The sequence below is a fragment of the Pseudoliparis swirei genome, chromosome 17 (genome assembly GCF_029220125.1).
Source record: "Pseudoliparis swirei isolate HS2019 ecotype Mariana Trench chromosome 17, NWPU_hadal_v1, whole genome shotgun sequence".
Lineage (NCBI taxonomy): Eukaryota > Metazoa > Chordata > Actinopteri > Perciformes > Liparidae > Pseudoliparis > Pseudoliparis swirei.
In genome coordinates, this window is record NC_079404.1 from 22518303 (window position 1) to 22538290 (window position 19988).

Here is a 19988-nt window from a genome sequence, read left to right on the forward strand (position 1 = left end):
AAGCAAGTAAATATAGAATGAAACAAAAACAATGATGTCCGTCCGTATCGTAGACCTGCGTAGCGGATCCTTTATGTAATGCTTTTGGTTGGCTGATCCGCTGGTCAGGTGTCAAATGTCACTCAAGTGTCCTCTGATTGGCCCGCTGGTCTCCCGATGACTACGAGTGTCTTTCGGCGCCCAGACGCTGCTCCGCTTTGACTCCGTCACCTCTGCACAGAATGAATGAAAACTCTCCAAAAAAATAACATAATTTTTAAAAAACTGACGCACAGATGCTGCATGAAAATCGGACGAGTCACACAGCAGATGGACGGACGGACTCCCCTCTCCCATGGTGTGGCTGTCTTGAGTTGCCATGGAGACGAACGCGTTGGAGACCAGAGGCAGAAATGGAGAAACAACCGGTCTGAAACGGATGGAAAGCGTTCACAAAATATAGTGAAATAAAAAAGATGTGATAGAGGAGTGTGCAGATAGCAAACGACAGTCGGAAAAAAGGCTTTAAAAGAAAGTTCTAGTCCACACCTTTGCGTTATCTCAACAAAATGGCTGACAGGAAGACAGAATGTCCTGTGTTGTTAGTTCTATTTTAAGATAAAGCTGTCTCCAAAATGGCTGATGGAGATACCGCACACAGTTTTATATACATTGTCCACTATTTGCAGTATTTGATTCGGTAAAATGCTGTTTTTCCCCCCCCATTATAATAAGCAACCTTCAGTTAGAAAGTGACAGCTTCTATGGAACCATTCCCAGTTTTACAATACCGCATCACATTTCATGAAGATTTTGACTTTCAGCAGCAAACAAATGCGAAATATAAATACATGTTAAGTAAATGATCCGCCGGGGAACGGATTAACGGGAAATGACTGTTAACACTTGTGCATGTGGCAAACCCCTCTAACAAAAGATAAAAAGCCCAGTCACTTATCTCACCTCTCTCGCACACAATCTCTCCGTAATTCCCCCTCCAGCTGCTCCCCCTCGTCGCTCCAGGTTCTATATTTGAACTGCGCTTTCCTAGATTTTTTTTTTTTTTTTTGCAATCTGATTGTGTTTCAACACATCAGAAGAAGAGATTTGTCCGTGAATGTTATCTTGGGAATTAGCACACGAGCATCATCCTCTGTTATCGCTCTCGGGATCCCCCCCCCCCCCTTCTCATTTTTCGGTCAGGCTTTCTTTCTTTTTACTTCTCGGAGAGAGAAAAATACACAGCGATAAAAAAAATTTAAAAAAAGGACGATGGGATTTTTTCTTTTGGAGTTTTGAAAAAGCAGCCGTCTCCTCCCCCACCACTGTATTAGCATGCCTTGATGGAGAGCGCCGAGTGTGTGTGTGTGTATGTGTGGTATTACAAGGGAGAGGGACTCCCATGTTACATTTTGGACTTGGCATTAAAAGATAATGACGCGCCGCTGGATCTCGACACGGGGGGGCGGGGCCAGACTTAGAAAGAAGGAAAAAGGAGATTGCGTCTCGGGGGAAGATAACAAGCCACCAGGTGTACGCAGTGAGCTTATTAACAAGATGAGCCTCATCATAGAGGCGCTTTTGGGCAACCGGAGAATCAGAGGTCAGACCAGAAAGGTCACGGACCTTAAACTAATAACGCTGGAGAACTTTGCACGAAGACATAAGAAAATCTGGCAGAGGACAAGGGAGGGGACCTACATCCTGACACACTCAGGGAGGGATGGGCTGCAGGTGAGATGGGCGTGAGAACCAGGTGAACGAGTGACGATCAGGTGTGAAACGACATGAGCGTTCCTTAAATCAGCAAACGGGATGAAAAACATAAGATGGGGACAGGAAGACAGAATGTCCTGTGTTGTCACTTCTATTTCAAGATGAAGCTGTCTCCAAAATGGCTGATGGAGATACCGCACACAGTTTTATATATATATATATATATATATCGTTGACTATTTGCAGTATTTTAATACGGTAAAATGCGGTTTATTTTTCGTGACTATCAGTCCGACCTTTTCACACCCACACAAACTGGGTCAAACTGGCTGGAGACCACAAGAGAGTCTTCTGTCACAGACGTCATATTTTGCCTTTCAACTGTCATATTTGCATCCAGAATGATTCAATCCAAAGTCCGACTGAACTGAAAACACTGATTACATAACAGGTAATTTAGCTGATGTTTTTATCCAAAGCGACTTACAATACTGTTACATTCATACACCGTAGACGCAGCTACAGGGAGCAACTCAGGGTTAAATGTCTTGCTCAAGGACACATCGACTAGGGCGGGGATTGAACCTCCAACCCCCTGATTGAAAGACGGACCCGCTACCCACTGACCCATAGTCGCCCACTCAAATAAAAGAGCTGTAGCCTCTGTAAGTCGTTTTCTGCAGCTAAACATTAAAATTCTGCGATATTTCCCAATTTTTCCCAAGAGAGAGGACTCCGGTTACCGTAGCGCTGGCGTGTAACGGTCGTCTTTAACGAGCCGGATATAAAACGCGGTTTAATGCGTGAAGACGGCGAACAAACAACGAGACAAACGAGGCTGACAGCGCACAACGAGAGGGGCTGGTTGATCTTTGAGAAACAACCTGAAGCAACAAGTGAATATCTGAGAGACGGGAAGACTTTGAGAGAAAAGAAAGAGCGAGGGATCAGAGGAGCGACTCGAGGCCGAGATTTAAAAACTTGTTATCGAGAAAAAAGATTTGCTTCAGTGAAGTCATGCGATTTCTGAGCGATTTTTTTCTCAAACAAAAGCCAACGCTCTTGACCGAAAACTGGAGACAAGAAGGAAAAAGAAGATGAAAAATAAACAACTTAACAATAGACGTAACCACCTCGTGTCCTCGACCACAGCGAACGCCGTGAACTTTTAAAACATTTAAGCCATTAAATCAATAACATAAGAGTGGAATCGCCGTTACCGCCCTCTCTATATCTGGGAGGAGAGGTTTGGGGGATTTTTCTTTTTTTCTTTCGTTCTATTTTTCTTTCCCGTGCAGACTCCGATATAAAGAGAGATGAAAGAAAGATGTCGCGGCTCATCGCCTTCCCTCCCGGCATCCCCGGTGAAGAGACGTCCGCCTGTGTTTCCGTCGGGGTTTGAAAAGCTCGACGACTTCTCTGGGGGAGGTGAAGAAGTGTTTCTCCCTTCAGTAACCTTTGCTTCTTCCTCTTCTTCCTCCTCTTCTTCTTCAGTTGCCATGTGGAGGGCCGACGCGACGACCCCAGACGAGACGCCTTCCTACATATGCAAACTCCCGTTTCCACGGAGACCCCGTCGCCGTGTCCCGGCTCGTCCGCCGAGCGCGGCGATCCGAATCCCGACGGCCGCAGCCTGCGCCGTCCCGTCCGCCGCCGCAGCCGGTCGCCGCCTCCTCTTCCTCCTGCTCCTCCGCCGTTTCGCTCCTGCTCCATCCCCATCATCCCCTCCGTCCAGTGTCACCACGGCAACGAGGCGTCCTGCATGCAGACCGAGGCGTGCGGAACGCCGGCCGCCTGCTGCGAGGGAGCGAGGAGAGAGAAGGCGGGGCACGCCGCCGCGGCGCCGTTCGCCTCCTCTTCTTCTTTCTGCTCGTCCGCCGGCGGATCGACGGCGCCGCCGGCGGAAGCCAGAGAAACTGTTTGCTTCTTGAACCTTAACGGAGGGAGCGCCGGGGCGCTGAGCCGCACCGGACCCACGCAGACTCAGTTGCTCAGCCCCAGCCTATCACACAGAGACCTGGGCCTCAGCAGCCAATGAGAGGACGCGCTTTAGGACACACGGCGTTTGACAGGCGTTCCTGCATCTTTGAGACAAAAAATTAAATACAATTTAAAAAAATAATAACATCATGGAAATTGTAAAAACGTGCCGATGATGGACCGACTGACAGGAAGAAGATTTAGAAAAAAAGAAAAAAAGATATTTACATGCATTTATTTACAAGAGAAAACACTCCTACTTAGGCAAAAAGAAACCAAATAGTCTGTCAAAACTCCATGGTGTTTTTAAAAATTGTAAAAAGAATATATGAATATATATATATATGGATATAAATATATGGAATTTCAAAAAGTGACCAAGTACGACGTTGAAGAAACACAGGAATGATGTAAAGACTTTTTTTTCTTCTTTTTTTCTCTTCTCCCGTTTTTTTGGGTTGGGGGTATTTAAAAACTCGGTCAAATTTTTTTGGGGTTCTGGCTCAATTGTTTCACGAACCAACGAAACGTCGTTAACGAAACGTCGTTAACGAAACGTCGTTAACGTCCCGCCGCGAGCCGGAGTCCGTGGGCGGTGCACAGAGGAGACTCCGCCCCCTCCTCCACCCCCCCCCCCCCCCATCTCCGGCCTTTATCAAAACCTGTCCACCCAGCCAAGAATTAGTACAGTACCAACAACACTCTAAGGATTTACGACAAAAAAACTCCTCTGTGTGTGTGTGTGTGTGTGTGTGCAGAAATGGAGAAGCAGAAAACAACTTCTTCTGCAGTTGGTGAGATTTGTTCAAAGATGGATGCTGACTCCACTGATTTAAACCAATCCACACTATTTTTTCTTTTTGTTACAGATTATATTTTTTTCAAACACGTATGCACAAACACACACACACACACTCACACACTCACCCGAGCGTTACTTTCGGTTGGATGAACGGACCAAAGGAAGGACTAAAATGCAACGCAGGAGCTAATCTGCCTTTTTTTTGTTCCTCCATCTTTTGGGTTATTAATGAACAATGCTGCTTTCCTACAGGGCCGACGGGAGGGAGGACCACGCGGTGATTCGGGGGGATTGAAACAAAATAAATGTCTCTATGTTGTATCCTATGAATGGGAAGCTTTTGAAATCTCTGTATGAACGTACAGCCAAATGTTTCTGGTGACAAAAAGTAAAACAGTGGTTGCAACTCTGGTAAAGATTTTTTTCAAAAATAACCCTGGTCCTGGTTGGTTGATTGCTCAGATGACATTTTGACACCTTAAAAAGCACCCTTACCGAAATGTGCATGCTGGATTACACCAGTCTGGTTTACAGTGAGATACCGTATTTCTCCGTTGGCCTTTTTCTCACACACACACGCACAGCATTCACAAAGTTCCACCATCCAACTAGCTGGTAGTTTCCTCTTTTCACCACGCTGCCTGGAATACAGAAATTAAGGATTAAATAATGATTTTTAAACACGGTTTGATTTCAAAATCCATTTCATCCATTTATGAAAATACATTGATACCCCACATTTTCCGAAACCCAAACATCTCCAACCAGATACAACTTTATGTCGATTGATGTCACGAGTCTTTTGAGACGGATTTTTAAACGTTATTAGTAAGCAGCATCTCTTGGTTTTTATTCAACTCTCGGTTTTTTCCCACGTTTTTTTCCAGCGGTCTCTATTCCAGATGTCATTTTTTAATGAAAATCCTCAAAAAGGGAAAGGGAGAGGAGGTGGCCTTGCTTCTAAGGAATCCTACCAATTGTATTGCTTTATGTTGGTTCTATTAAAAAAAGGGTCTCCTCCAGTGGGAGTAAAAAAAAACAGACACGGAATTTGTTTTTTTTTATCAACGTCGATGTTCTGGTACCCGCTCAAGTGCAACGAAAATGTAAGCATTTAAAAATAATTGGAGTAAAAAGAGGTGCGAATTAGAAAAACAGGCTAACTTTTATTGAAATAGCAAAGCGTGAACAATAAGAAGCAATGATCCTCTGATTGAGGAACGTGACACGTCAGAAAGTAAGCGTGGTGGAGGAACGTGTCACGTAACACGTCAGAAGGTAAGCTTGGTGGGGGAACGTGTCACGTGACACGTCAGAAGGTAAGCTTGGTGGGGGAACGTGTCACGTGACACGTCAGAAGGTAAGCTTGGTGGGGGAACGTGTCACGTGACACGTCAGAAGGTAAGCTTGGTGGGGGAACGTGTCACGTGACACGTCAGAAGGTAAGCCTGGTTGAGGAACGTGTCACACTCATCTCCATACTGGTGTAGTCACGAAACTTTACAGGGGTATTCGCATGGGAAGGCATATCAATCAAAAGCATGACATTTTATGGGCATTCCAAGTGTCATGAAATTACATTTATTTGATCAGGAGAGACATGGTATTTAGAGTTTAACATAATTTATTTACAATTGCATATTGAAATAGTGCAACGTCTTTTTGGCGATTGGACTCCATCCTGAATTAGGATGATCCTGGGGTAGAGACGCTGATATCTGAAAAGGCAGAATGTGCACAATCAGCAGCTAAATCGCCTTCCTCCATATTTTTCTCCGCTTCCCGAGTTCTGCCGGTGTCGCAATGTGTGTGTGTGTGGGGGGCATTGTTAATCACGAGCCCTCGGGATCAGAGCCGCCTCGCGAGTGAGAAGTACGACACACTTTGGGTGCAAGTCAGTCAGACGTGCTGTTAAAATTGATCCGCTCGAAGTTTTCAACTGATTTAAGATTTTTCAAAACATGAAATGATATTAAAATCAAAAAATCTCTGTTTTCCCTCTTTTTCCTGAAACTGGTGATGACTGTCGTCTGTCAGCAAGAGAAGGATACTACAACAAAGTGATGAGTCCTAAGTATGTTCCCTGATGCATTCATGCTCATGTAAGATATGCAACGAAGCGTATGTGTGTGTGTGTGTGTGTGTGTGTGAGTGTGTGTGTGTGCAGTTTACTCTATTCCAAAATCTGACTGCCTGCATTTCAGTTCTCCTCTCTCTCAAACCAAAGCACAGATTTATGGGCTGCACAGCAGTTCAGCTGCTTCAGCTTTTAGTCAGTCAGAAGGCAATAAGCAAGGTTGTTAAGGCCATCACTCCAGTCTGTGTGTGTGTGTGTGTGTGTGTGTGTGATGGCGGGGAATAGAGGTTAGACCATCAGGCCAGAGAGATAAGAGCTACAGCTTGATCCCCCCCCCCCAAAAAAAGCACCAGACTGCCATGCCGGGCGGACCTCACCAGACATTATCTGAATTGCTCACCGGTTCGGTGTCGCCGGGCCGCGAACGTTTGTTTGTGTTTTCCACGCACGCATCAACAAATCTTTCTTTTTGCCGTTCACGCTGTATGCACTCCCGTCTTTGCACAAAAGCCTGCAGCTTGGACGGCAACGCACTGAGATGACACACACACACGCACACGCACACACACAAAAGCTTGAACTGGATCAAGTCTTGAGATAGCCAGAAGGGAATAGAAAGAGAAAGACAGCGAGGTTTAAACAATTCAATTTGGGAAAAAGGCATCTGGAGTGTGAAAGAACAGATAATCTGAGTTACTGGACCTCTGGATTGGTAATTAAACCATCAAATTGTGTGTGTGTGTGTGTGTGTCTCAGTTCACCTGATATTATCCCCCAGACGTAGGGTTTTTATTTTGTATTTCACAGAACATTCCCCATGCAGACTTTATCTCTTGCTTATTTTCAGCAATGAACGAACCGGAAAACTCTCAAATGACCGCGAGTCGTCGCAGTGGAAGGAGTTGTTACGGTAGATCAATAAATCATTAAAAAACACATGGGGTAAAAAAAATAGAACAATAAACAAGTGAACATGTATCCCAAATTTCAGAATAATCGGTCAGTTTTCAAAAAACTCAGCCTTTCTACTGGAATGGGGCGCTATAGAGCTATTTCTTTGTACCCAAATGCGAGGACCTCTAAAATATCAACTTTTTCACCAGTCCTGATGTGCATGTCAAATTAGACAACGTTTGGGATATGATAAAGGCCCCAAAAACACTTTCATTGCAAGACAAGAACGTGAATTATTATAACTCTTAGAAAAACAATAGCTTCCTCTACGACGACGTCATCACGAGGACCCGAATAACCAGACACCCACAAACTTGCACAGGGCGCAAAGATCAGCCCTTCATTCAGGATCGACAGTTCTCCATTTTTTTCTTCTTCTTCAAATTTGCCGGCTGCATTTTGCCGGAGTCGGGATCAGCCAGGAGCGAATGCATTTTGCATCTGCAGAGCTACTAATCTTCACAAGGTTTCAGGAACACAGCAGCCCATAATGAGTGGTTGCAGGGCAGATGGAAGGCGCTTGAATAATGTGTGAGCATGTGTGTGTGTGTGTGTGTGTGGCACTACAATTATGACATCTCCGTACGCAGTGTGTCAAGTGGGTCAGTGTGTTCGGTCTCTTCCCCGTGAACCGGCGTGTGCACGGGATTTTTTTCTTCTTCTTTCCTTCCCCCCCTTTATTTCCTCATTAGTTTGACCCAAATGCATTTTTTTGTATTCATTCGTCATCTGAAAAAAAAATTACAAAATTGCTTCATGCATTAAAACCTTGGCGTGCACAGTAAAAAAAACGTATTTTAATTTTTGCGGGAAAAAATAAATTAAGCGCAGCCCCCGAGCATCGCCGATTCTGTCTGAGAAGCGTCTCGAGCCGACACCGGAGCTGCAGAAACACTCCGAGATCGACTTCTTTATCCCGAAAACACAGTTTCATACGTTCTTAGAAAACATGCTGAAAGCGCTCGTCCAATCAGGTTCTTGAAGAGCAGCTGACAGTGTGACAGACACAAATCAAACTAATTGAAACAAGTACATTTTGCTCGATGCCTCTTGCATTTCACGCCATCTGGCCTTCTTCAGGGTGTTTCATAACACCTTCCGACAGACATCAGTAGATGAGATTTCTCCTTTTCATCTTTCTACCTCATTTGTCAAAACACGATAATTATCCAGTCAATATCTCCTACAACTTTCATTCACAAATTCAGATTATTTTTCCAAAATACAACCCACTGCTTTCTTCACAATTGGGTAAAAACATCTGGTATTGCATTTAAACCCGTCAGGCTACATTCTCTTTGATCAAGAAGACACAATAAATACCATCAATAGCAAAATTAGATTGATAAGTAATAGCGTTATGCTATGTTAAAGATTTTGAAATATATTAACCAGTAATTTGACATCGTCATAACTCTTCAGTTTGGATAATGCCAACATAATTATGAACCGTAATCTAAGTAATTCAAAGTAATGAAATATTAGTGAAAACAAAACCTTGATGAGTTTGGACCACTCAAAAGTTACGTTGAAACTAAAGAACAAATCTGTTCGTACAAATGGTTGTTTCATCCGTTTAAACTCGAGGTAAAGTTCTCACTTTTCTGATCTGATTGTAAACTGAAGTTCATCCGGTCATGTAATTGGGATCAACCTCTTTTTTTACCAAGACAAACCAGACAACAGTAAATAGCAAGAGAAAAGGACCATCCATAGATAGTTTAAAGTGCTGTTTAGGGTCTTTTCCTCATTGGAAGAGGAAGATGAGATGTCCCAAACGAGCTTAGCCGACTCTACGTTCAATGCAGAAGACTTCCGGATGTCTTTACGACGTGAAATGGACTGCACACTCAGCACAAAGCTAGCACTGCACCAGTCAATCTCACGGCCTATTAAGTTCTAACTCAAGATGAACTCCCTCCATTGAGAAAAAAACAACAACTATATCCATTTTATTTTTTTAACAAGCTATAATCATTGACGATCACTTTGTAGACTCGGCGTACCTTTTATGGGCACTGCGAAGGAGGGATGGTGTCATAAGAATCAAACAAGCGTTGTCCTTGTCTAAGCAAATATAAAAGGAAGTGGGATAAACCTCCTTAAGGTCAGCACGATCTGCTACGAAGTGTTTCTTTATCAGTATTCATTAGCCAAATTAATTTTGGTTTATTTCCATATGAAGAGATTCAGATCATCGAATTTCTAGCGGAAGGCGTTACGACACACCGTTTATCAAAAGGTTGTGCTGAACCGAGCTAATTGTGTTTCGTTAGCCGCATGAGAAAAGTCAAATTCCTCTGTTTTTAAGATTAATCTATCTTATTATAACTCTAAAGCAATAGTTTAAATGAGTGTGGCCGCTGTTCCTAACGCTTGCATATCCTGCGAGTCTCAAAAGTAACTAAATAAATGGAGCTTAGCACAAGTTTAATCAGGAGAACCACTTTATTATCGCTCCTGTATTTCTTCCCTCAACGTACACCCCTTGGTTCATTCTCCTGCTTCCCTCTATTAACCTTTTTAGATTTAAAATATAAGAGGCAACTAACTCCCTTTTGGTTCACAACATGCAATCAACTCGCCTTAAAAAGTCCTCCCCTCTTCACCAAAAATGAGAGAAAATTACCAATCAGCATCGGGAAACTCGAATTACATAAAGGGAGAGTGACTTCCTCCTCTGCTCGAGAAGACGTTACTCCACCAGACCTTTACATGCCAAATATTTGCCAAATGTAGCAACGTTAACGCAAAATAATGTGTACAATTTGCATGTATAGTCTTATTGACTTCATGCATTGTTCTCTTTGGAGCTGAGGCTAGAAAGGAGTTGGCACCGACCTGTCACTCAAAGATGGCTATGCCCAGGATTATGCCTAACTTTATGCCTGAATATAATTTAATCCAATGAGTTGAATCCCAAAATTTGCTCTAGGGACCGTAAACATGTTTATTCGTGAAGTGGCCATTCGAAGAACTGCAGTAAAAGGCACCTCTCCCTTTCTCAGCGCCGCAGTTTGCCTCCTAGCTTGAACCCAAACCCGAAAAGTTAACCGTATAATTTTTGTTTTCCTGAAATTTAACGATAGTTTTGCCCAAGTGCGGGTGAAACGGACGAATAATAGCGGACCTTGGATGGGAAGCCTGTGGAGTACCGTGAGTCACAGGGAGAAACTTTTAACATCTTCCACTTTTGTACCGAGGTCCGTCTGAAAGGAAGTCGCCAAACCACCTCAAAGTGCTCGAGTGCAAGATAATATGGGATGTCGGAGTGCGAGTTGATCGACAGCGTCAAACGCCTGTCGGCAAAAAAGAGCCGCCCGACACGTCCCAGTGGACAGAATGACATTCAACGAAATAGGGCGTAGCGTCACCATGTTCTGTTCTAAATCCAGATTGACAGGCTGTCATGGTTACAGGGACTGGAACCCAAAAGCACGACATACACAGGAATGCAGGAGGAGGCTCTTTATTTAGTGATTCAGGCAGGGCCAAAACCGGGTGGTCCATCAAACAAGGCAGCAAATCCAAAAAGGGGCAGGCAAAAATCTTAAATCGGGTTAACAGGCAAACAGTGTCGTTACGGGCGGATCAGAATTAGTATTTAGGAATTCTCTGGTGAGTTTGGCAACGACACACAAGACGATCTGGCAGAGGACAAGTGGAAGTGAGGGAGCTAAATAGTGAGGGACTAATGAGGGGATGGGCTGCAGGCAGTGTTGCCAGGTCCGCGGTTTTCCCGCGGAATTGGGCTACTTTTGAAGTGTTGCCGCGGGTTGAATTTTTTGTCCGCTGGTTCGGGTAGACCTATTTTGCATGCAAATTACATGAATATCTTTAAATAAAAATCCATATTTTAAATGAAATAATTTATTTATACCCAAATCCTACCAAACTGACTCCAGATCAGCACATACACATTTTATTTATGATAATATACTGTATCTAATTACACAAGGCCATTTTAGGACCTAGGTGAAATAACTATTTCGGGAATACTGCTTTTAATGCTGGCATACTAAACATTTGGTGTTACTTTGTAGATATTACAATACATTTGGCAATGATATCAATGCTGTTGGACTTTAAAAGCAGTGTATATGGTTTGGCACGGGCATATTTTGAGTTCTGATATTGGGCTGGTTTTTGGGCTGGTTTTATTGGCCATTGGGCTGGTTTTGGGCTGGTTTTGATTGGCCATTGGGCTGGTTTTGTCACACAGACCTGGCAACCCTGGCTGCAGGTGAGAAGGGCGTGAGGACCAGGTGAAGGGAATGAGACAATCAGGTGAGGATGACAGGATCTGGAATGACACGAGAGTTCATTAAACATGCAAGCAGGATGAATTTAACGATGAAGGTGTGGAAATCGTGACACAGGCACTCGGAACTGAATAATAAGTGAATTATTGACGGGAGATCTGAGAAATCTTTGAGAGGTCGGGGCGTTTGAAAAAAATTAGCCGATAGTTACAGTACGTCCACCTTTCTTTGACGATGGAGGACGAAAGCTGCTTTCAAGACTTTTGGGGACGATGCCAGTATCAATACCGAGGTGGAAGATGTGACTTAAAGGAGAGTCGGTGATTAAAGGAGCGAGACATGTTCGGGAATCAAATGGAACCAACTGTTGCTTTCTTGCATCGATTGTTTTAAGAGCTTTTGCAACTGAAGACGAGGTAAAAAAAAAAAGAAGTTGAAGACCCTGCATCAGATGAGTAAAGCCTGAGCATACTTCTTCAAAGGAGGAGTAAGGCTCATGAAAAGATGAACATATTTGCCTTTACAAGAGATCTCTACAAGTTACGTAAGCCGGGAAATCAAGTGCTATTGTTGTTCTTTGTTGAATTTAATATATTTCCCAAATGTAATCCAGACTCTGATCCAGACTCTTCTCATTGGTGATGTCAACGGACCCCTAACCGTCTGAAGGCAACCTGGGGAAAGGGGTCTAGGACCGAAGCTGAGGTCCTCCAGTGAAGATGGGGAGATGGTCAAGTAGTACAAACCAGGGCCTGGATCTATCCTTTACTCTTCTTTGTTTATTGACTCCTGAATTTACAGATTCAGCATCTTGTATCTCAAGACTGCGATACAGGACATGGATTTAAACATGTATTTCTGTTGAACCTGGCAACGTGTGTCCATCATGACCAAAGTCGTGGTCATTTCTGTGAGATCCGGCTGTATTGACCTCAGGAGGCCCGTCTATAGCTCGCACAGGGGGTGATATGACCTGAAATTAACATTTCAACCTTACGTATCGAGGTTATGCGACCATTGTCGTTAACTAGCCCGAGACCAGCTGATTTGCGTTAGCTTGATGTTTCAATCGGTGAAACAGTTCTGCTTACTCATCAGTACGACGATGCAGAGAAATACATGATTAATATGTACACTTTTCCCCCAAGTGGCCATTGAACCGGCTGGCTTTCTTTCTTCATTATTTTTCTTTCTTTTGTTGGGTCTGGAGAGTTAAAAAGAAAAGTTTTGTTCCGTTATGTTCACAACACTTTGAAAAAATCAGCCCACGGGGAGAAGAAAAAATACCCAGAACCCACTGCAGGAGGATGATGGAGTCAGTGAAAACAACAGGAAGTGATCCGAGCCATTTGAGACCGAGGTCCGTGGTAGTAAATCTCTGTTTCGGGACACGGAGGTGAATTCCACCGTCGACGATGGAAGCGATGCCCTGAGACTCAAATTATAAGAGCAGCAGGGGGAGGAAAAATGTCTCAGCTTAATGTGCAAAAAAACAAGTCTCAAAGTTGTGCTTATTATCAATAAATATACCTGCTGACAGGAGAAACTTGAGATAAATAAGGGAGTTGGAAGCTGTTGTAGCTCCGTGACTGCTGGGGGCAAAATATTTTTAATTTTTCTTCTATTTTTTTCTTTTTCTCTCAGTGAAGATTCGAGATGTTCAAAATAACATGAACCAGAAACCGAGTGACAATTAATGAATGATTACACATACCGGCCATCTGTTCGAGCGATGTGGTTTTTAAGGGGGTTCATTGGAATAACAACCAGAGGGCAGTAAGAGATTTGCACTTTCTAAAGTTTGAGTTCAGAGGAGAAGATTCACAAACAGCAGCATGAATGTCTCGGCTCTCCACCTCTTTCTCGGTTTATTAATTCAAAAGGTTCTTTATTTTTATTGGCAAGCAGAATCTAGATAGCAGAGCTGAAGAGCTGCAGTAAGTCTTCGATCGGTCCGTCCTCCCCCAACATCGAAACGCTCGAGTCAAGCCAATTATTGTCAGCAATGACTGTAAACAACCACCAGGGTCAATACAAATTCAACTGTTCCTTTTATTTCCATGCCTCGTGTATTTATTTCTCGGCCTCCCTCACTCATAATAGTTTGCTGTGCGATTGAGAAGTTATTATTTAGCACGAGACGAGCGTTGTTTTCTATTCGTAACGTTGTAATTATTGTACGACGAGGACAACTTTTACTCATCGAGAGGACGACATAAAAAATCGACATCTAAAGAAATGTAAGATTATATCCAGAAGAAATTTTTTAAAAAAGGTTCATAAAATAAAATTAACCGTATGACTTCATAGTTTTTCACAATTAATTGGACTTTCAAATACTTAACGAGCAACCGTAACTTCGCAAAATTATGTTTTAAACACATGGTTTACTTTGTAAACAAAAAAATCCTAAATTTTTTATTTTTTTATTAAATTGGTTATGTTAAGGCTACAAAACTATTTGTTAAGTCTTGTAAAAACATCCTTTTGGCTTTAAATAAATATGTTTGTTACAAAGTGTAACCCATAACACCAAAAATAAATGAATAAATACAGAAATGTAGAGATATATTTATTTAATGATGTCCTGTTGATTTATAACTTATATTTATTAATACATTTATTTAACCCTTGTGTTGCCTTCGGGTCAATTTGACCCGATTCAATGTTTCACCCTCCTGTCGCCTTCAGGTCAATATGACCCGATTCAATGTTTCACCCTCCTGTTACCTTTATATTTACTAACATATTTTACCCTTGAGGTCAATATGACCCCAGCTATTAAAATCTCCAGAAAATTATTAGAATTAATATTGTTTTCCAAGTTTAAGTGTGAGGTACTTTATGTTTGTTTGTTGACTCCCGAAAGAACACCGACATTAAACATTGAATCGGGTCAAATTGACCCGAAGGCGACAGGAGGGTTAAATATTGAATCGGGTCAAAATGACCCGAAGGCAACACAAGGGTTAAGCATTTATTTATTTATTCCTATATTTAGTCATGCATTTATTTATTTATTTATACTTAAGTCATTTTGAGTCCTCCATAGCTAAACGCCACGGTTTGAAGGCCGCATGAGAGACGTGGAAAAGGTCCCGACGTCCAGACCGGGATCCATCGCTGTGGGATTATATTTGTTAAGTGGTCGTATCATTGACGACCTCGCCGCCCTAATTGTTCTGTCGATTTCTTAATGACGGTCTATTTATAGGCTAATGACATTTAGTGACATTCACTGCGTGTTTGTTGAGATCATTTTCATGCAGGCAAATGAGAGCTGGGCTTCACACACACACACATATATATATATAGTATATATATACTGTATATTTATATGTATAGATACAGTATATATATACATATGTGTGTAAATACATATACATGTGTGTGTATATATGTATATATACAGTATGTATATAACCTATATATATACACATATATATATATATATTTACACACATATATATATATATACACATATATATATACACATATATACATATATAACTGCCATCAGGCAATACGTTAAAACAAATAAGGCAAATACAAAACAGGCAATCAACCCAAAGCAATAAACCTTCCATGGGGTTATTTACAGTAGTAATGTGCTTTATCTCACAGCTAAAGGAAGAAAATAATCCTGTTGAAGTCTGAACTATATTTAGAGTTTACACGCCTCAATGCCTTTGATCAGAATATAACTCTTTAGAAAGTGTTGCACAGAAGCAGAAGAGGATGGAGGAATAACGCGATTACTTTTACTTTCATTAAAACATTCAGTCTATTTGACGCCTACATTCACAGTTCAACGCAATGAAATAAAAAACCTCTTCAGGTTTTGAGTCTTATTTTTTAGCGGGACATTTTCCTAAAGTACCGATACCGTGGTATTGTTATGGACTGGGGAAAAAAACCAGTTGAGGAGCAACTCATTTATTATTAGTTTCCCCTCTCGTGAGGGGGGGGGCTTACTGCAGGCTTGTGGTCCATCACTTCTAGTTGTCTGAGCCAACTGTCGCCTCCTGGCTCACTTCATTTAAAGGACACTAATGTGGCGGGAAACACGCCACAGATGACGGAAAAAAAGTTGTCAAAACATGAGAGCGTCGATGTAAATGAGCTCCGGGCTCTGCTTACACTTCCTGTTCATACAAGAGAAGAAGAAGAAAAAACCATTTCATATCCCTTTCATTTCATGGCAAACCTCTTGAGGCACAACATAGGCTACACACCTCCCCTGTGGTGCGGATGCACAAAGCCCATTTTAATCCATTAGCCGGCAAATTCCCCAATTAAAGAGAGGTGCAATGCAATTTATTTGTGTTGTTGTTGTTGTTGATGATTAAAGAGTACAGGGAGTGTTTGACGGAAAAAGAGTCGAGCATCACTTCTGTATTCTGGTAAAATTAGTAATTTATGAGGAGGCTGTGATTTTAAACATCACCCCCGAATTACTTGATGTCAACAGTTCTCACTCGACAGCTGGAACAAGACATTGTCAATAATGCCCAAAGAAGTCTTTTTAAACCAAACTTCGAAGTTTTTAATCTCCCACGTGTTTAATATATATTTAAAAATTCAAAGTTTGCAAAGAAGCGATTTTCATTTTAATCATTAAATCAAAAGTTCATTATCTCGCGGTGTGCAAAACAAACATTAATCATCAAGGCATAATCTCGACAGGTAATCTTGCCTCTCGCCCCTCGAACTTGTCTGTGAAAAGAGGTAAATAAATATATTTACAGCGTCCGGTGCAAAAATGATGTCCTTAGTGCTGAACGATAGCTCCCACTACCGCTGTTTCCTGTCGGGGGGGAAAACAAACACAACAAACCGGTGCGCTCAAAAGGCCGTAGCTCAAGATCAGAATCAATAATAATATTCTTGGGTGAGTGAGTCTAATGGTCGGAGGACGCCATCACCTCCCGGCCTTCAGTGCGCAACACACAAACATACAGCCGGTGGAAATAACTCGGTGGAGATCATTCATGGGAGAGGATTAGGAATGGATCCGGAGCGCCGAGTGGTTTCAGAGGCGGTTATTTAAATAATCCCAGATGACGGATTAGACTTTCCTGAGTCGAGTCGAGACAGAACGAGTCCTCACCGGCACACAGAAAAGTAATGGTTCTTAAATGGTTCCTTAAAAGGCTTTGTGGTTTTACGAAGAACCGTCACCTACTGAAGAACCATTTTTTCATTTGAGACACCTTTATAGGTTCCTTGAAGAACTCTTTAAGGAAATGGTTCTTTAAAGAACCCTGGTTTGAAAGGTTCTTTGAGGAACCAGAAATGGTGCCTTAAAGAACCATTTCTGGAAGGTTCTTAGAGAAACCTTTATAGGCTCTTTGAAGAACTCTTTAAGGAAATGGTTCTTTAAAGAACCCTGGTTTGAAAGGTTCTTTGAGGAACCAGAAATGGTGCTTTAAAGAACCATTTTTTAAAAGTTCTTTGAGACACCTTTACAGGTTCTTTGAAGAACTCTTATTCTCATTTTCCGACAATCCTCCTCATCTTTTTCTTCTTCCCCCGTTTTCCTTGAAATGATAAAAAAGAAAAACATGCGTTGCTAAAACTTTGACTTTTTTTGCGGTTGAACGTCGAGGGATTATGTTAATCCTAACACTTTTTCCATAATGTGTCTTCAATGTTTAAAACTACTCAAAATCATCATCTATAGTTCATTGGGGACACATCATGTCTGAGTCACTTGCATCGTGTTGATGGATATTGATCCAGCCGATCAGAGAAACAAAAGCTTTCATAGCTAAGAAGTGCAAAGAAAATCCTAAAAGAAGCAGAATATTGATCCAGACAATATTCTATATTCATGATAGATAGATATAGATAGATAGATATATTTATTTGTCGTTTGCCAGAGTACAGGTACAAAAGCATCGAAATTACAAGAAAGGGTGGATGAAAGATTACAGCATAACATGAGGGAAGAAGGCGAGAAAAAACACCAACCCCCCGACTATGCCCCGAGAGGGGTACAGTGTGGGAGCAGGAAAAAAACACCTTAGCACATAAGCACATACATTTTAGACATGACTTGCAACGAGTAGGAAGGGGGGAGGGGGGGGTAATCCAACAACTGGGTGATCTAAGCCCATCCATTGGGGGCAGAATGTAACCAGCACCGACAAGCAGCCAGCCGGTCCGGCGCCAACACAGCAGCGCCAGCACAGCCCCGGCCGGTCACACTGGAGGTAAAAAGCAGGCGAAGGCGTGGGATGGGGGGAGGGGGGTAGTGAATGCGAATCAGTATTATTGAAAGTTCGTGTGTGCGTGTTCTGGTATGTCGTCCTCCCCCAGGCCACAACAGACAGAGTTCTCAGTCCGCAAGATGGTCGTTGCCTAGGAGATAGCCTTGAAAGGTCCTGGGAGAAAAACAACCACAGGTGTCTGTGGATAGGGGGAAGGGAATGAGAGAGATTCTCGTTTCAGTGATCTTCGGGGGAGTTGTTGTTCCAGTAACGGCCTTGGCCAAGGCACGTCCTGTTAAGGGAGCCGAAAGCAGATAAGATTGGGATTGTTTGGTCTTCCAGTAGCTGCATTTTTTGCGCAACCACTATTCCTCCATCTTCCTCCCGTTTGCCAATAGAATTTCAAATCGATCCACTTTCATTTGCAGAGCCGTCAGCTTCTCCACGATGTTATCATTCTGGCGGTTTAATGCCACAGTCTGAGTGCCAACAACTCTACCCAACGCGTCAATCATGTCGGGCAGCCTTAGGGGGCTTTTTACAGCTGTCACCGTTTCCTTAATTTTCCGATAAGCCAGGGCAGCGCCAAATCCAAACAGCAGAAATCCTGTAATCATAGTTCCGAATAGGTAGATGTCTTCTACGTCCTCCACGGAGAGTGGTGCTAGGCACAAGACCCGCCACTTCGCCCACGCGTCCATCGTGTATCCAGCAACATTCGTCCCAGCAGGACAGGCAGGTTCCCCCGAACCCGAGCTTCTCGTCGAGAAGATGGTGTCAATTGCGTTTAAGGACCAGTTGATTACGTCCATGGTTTTTAGTTCGAAGAGCGATGCGTAGAGAGTCTCTCCAGTATAGAGACAAACAAGACATGACAAGAGAAGCCAAGCAGGGAGGGGAAGGTCATGGGGAGGAGAGGGAGAGAAAAAATGCGACCGCCTTCGGAGAGAGCCAGAGAGAGTGTTCATGAAACCTGACGTAGTCACGTGACACGATTACAAAGTCACGTGACACGATAAAAAATGTCTGTTTTTAACCATGCCGGTGCCATGGCTCAGTCATGGTCATCTCGACCCGGACATAAATATATATCAGCAACCATTGGATGAACAACCAGAACCAGAACATGTTGTATGTTCCCCAAACCATGAATCCTAGAGACGTTTCCTCTGGCGCCACCACAGGTTGGCATCAGGTGCCCATGGGCAGCAAGAAGAAGAGCGGGTCGTCCTCTGGCGTCCTTGGGAAAGATTCTAAGCCCCAAAATGCTCCCGAAGCGCTTCGAGTGGTCAAAAGACCAGAAGGTCCACGTACCGTTTGCCCGACATTTACCGTTTCCGGGTAATCTGGCATTTGTGGAGTCTTCGGTGGCCGAGAGCCGTTTGCCGTCGGGAGTTGAGAAACGTTCACAAAGTTGCAAACTTCTTTTTTTTGTCCTTCGGGTCGCTCCGCGCTCTCGAGGGCTGTGTGTTTTTAGAGATTAATCCAATTAAAATGTGGATGCTCAGCCATTCCTTTTTGCAGGAGAAGTTGCAGAGAAATTTACAGTCATGTCGCGTACACCTTTAAAGATTTAATTAATAAAAGGCCCAAAACAAACAGGACAAATATGACCGGCTATAAAAAGGCGTCGAGTCTCGTCAACAGACCTCGACCGCCTCCGTCAGCAGGAAGCTAGTCAGGACTGATGGAGCGTTACGATTACCAAATTTATTCCTCGGGCGTTTTAACAAAGTTTGTTTACATTTTGGAAAATAACTTTATAATAAACCGGTGCATCAAAAGAAAAGGTGATTTCAGTGCTAAGATGCTTTTTGGCCCCTCAAGAAACGGCATTCTTGATTGATTGTGATTTATCTGTTGAATCTTTTTTTTTAAGACATTTAATGATTCAGGAAAAATGTCTCTGTTGAGCGTCCGCTTTTCAAAACTCACGGTTCCACTCGTCCGGAGCGTTTAAATTCCACATCTCCAACCCCCCCCCCCCCTCCATTGTGTTTCCTCTC

General features: G+C 42.9%; 1 protein-coding gene across 1 annotated transcript in view; it reads left to right on the top strand.

Moving 5' to 3' along the window:
- The window catches only part of LOC130207267 (pro-neuregulin-3, membrane-bound isoform), a 354489-nt gene extending 349032 nt beyond the window's left edge, over positions 1 to 5457 (top strand). The window contains exon 10 of the mRNA XM_056435790.1: positions 3190 to 5457. Coding sequence (XP_056291765.1) covers positions 3190 to 3733 — 544 coding nt within the window. The 3' untranslated portion in view covers positions 3734 to 5457. The remainder of the gene's footprint in view (positions 1 to 3189) is intronic.
- The last annotated feature ends 14531 nt before the right edge of the window (positions 5458 to 19988 follow it).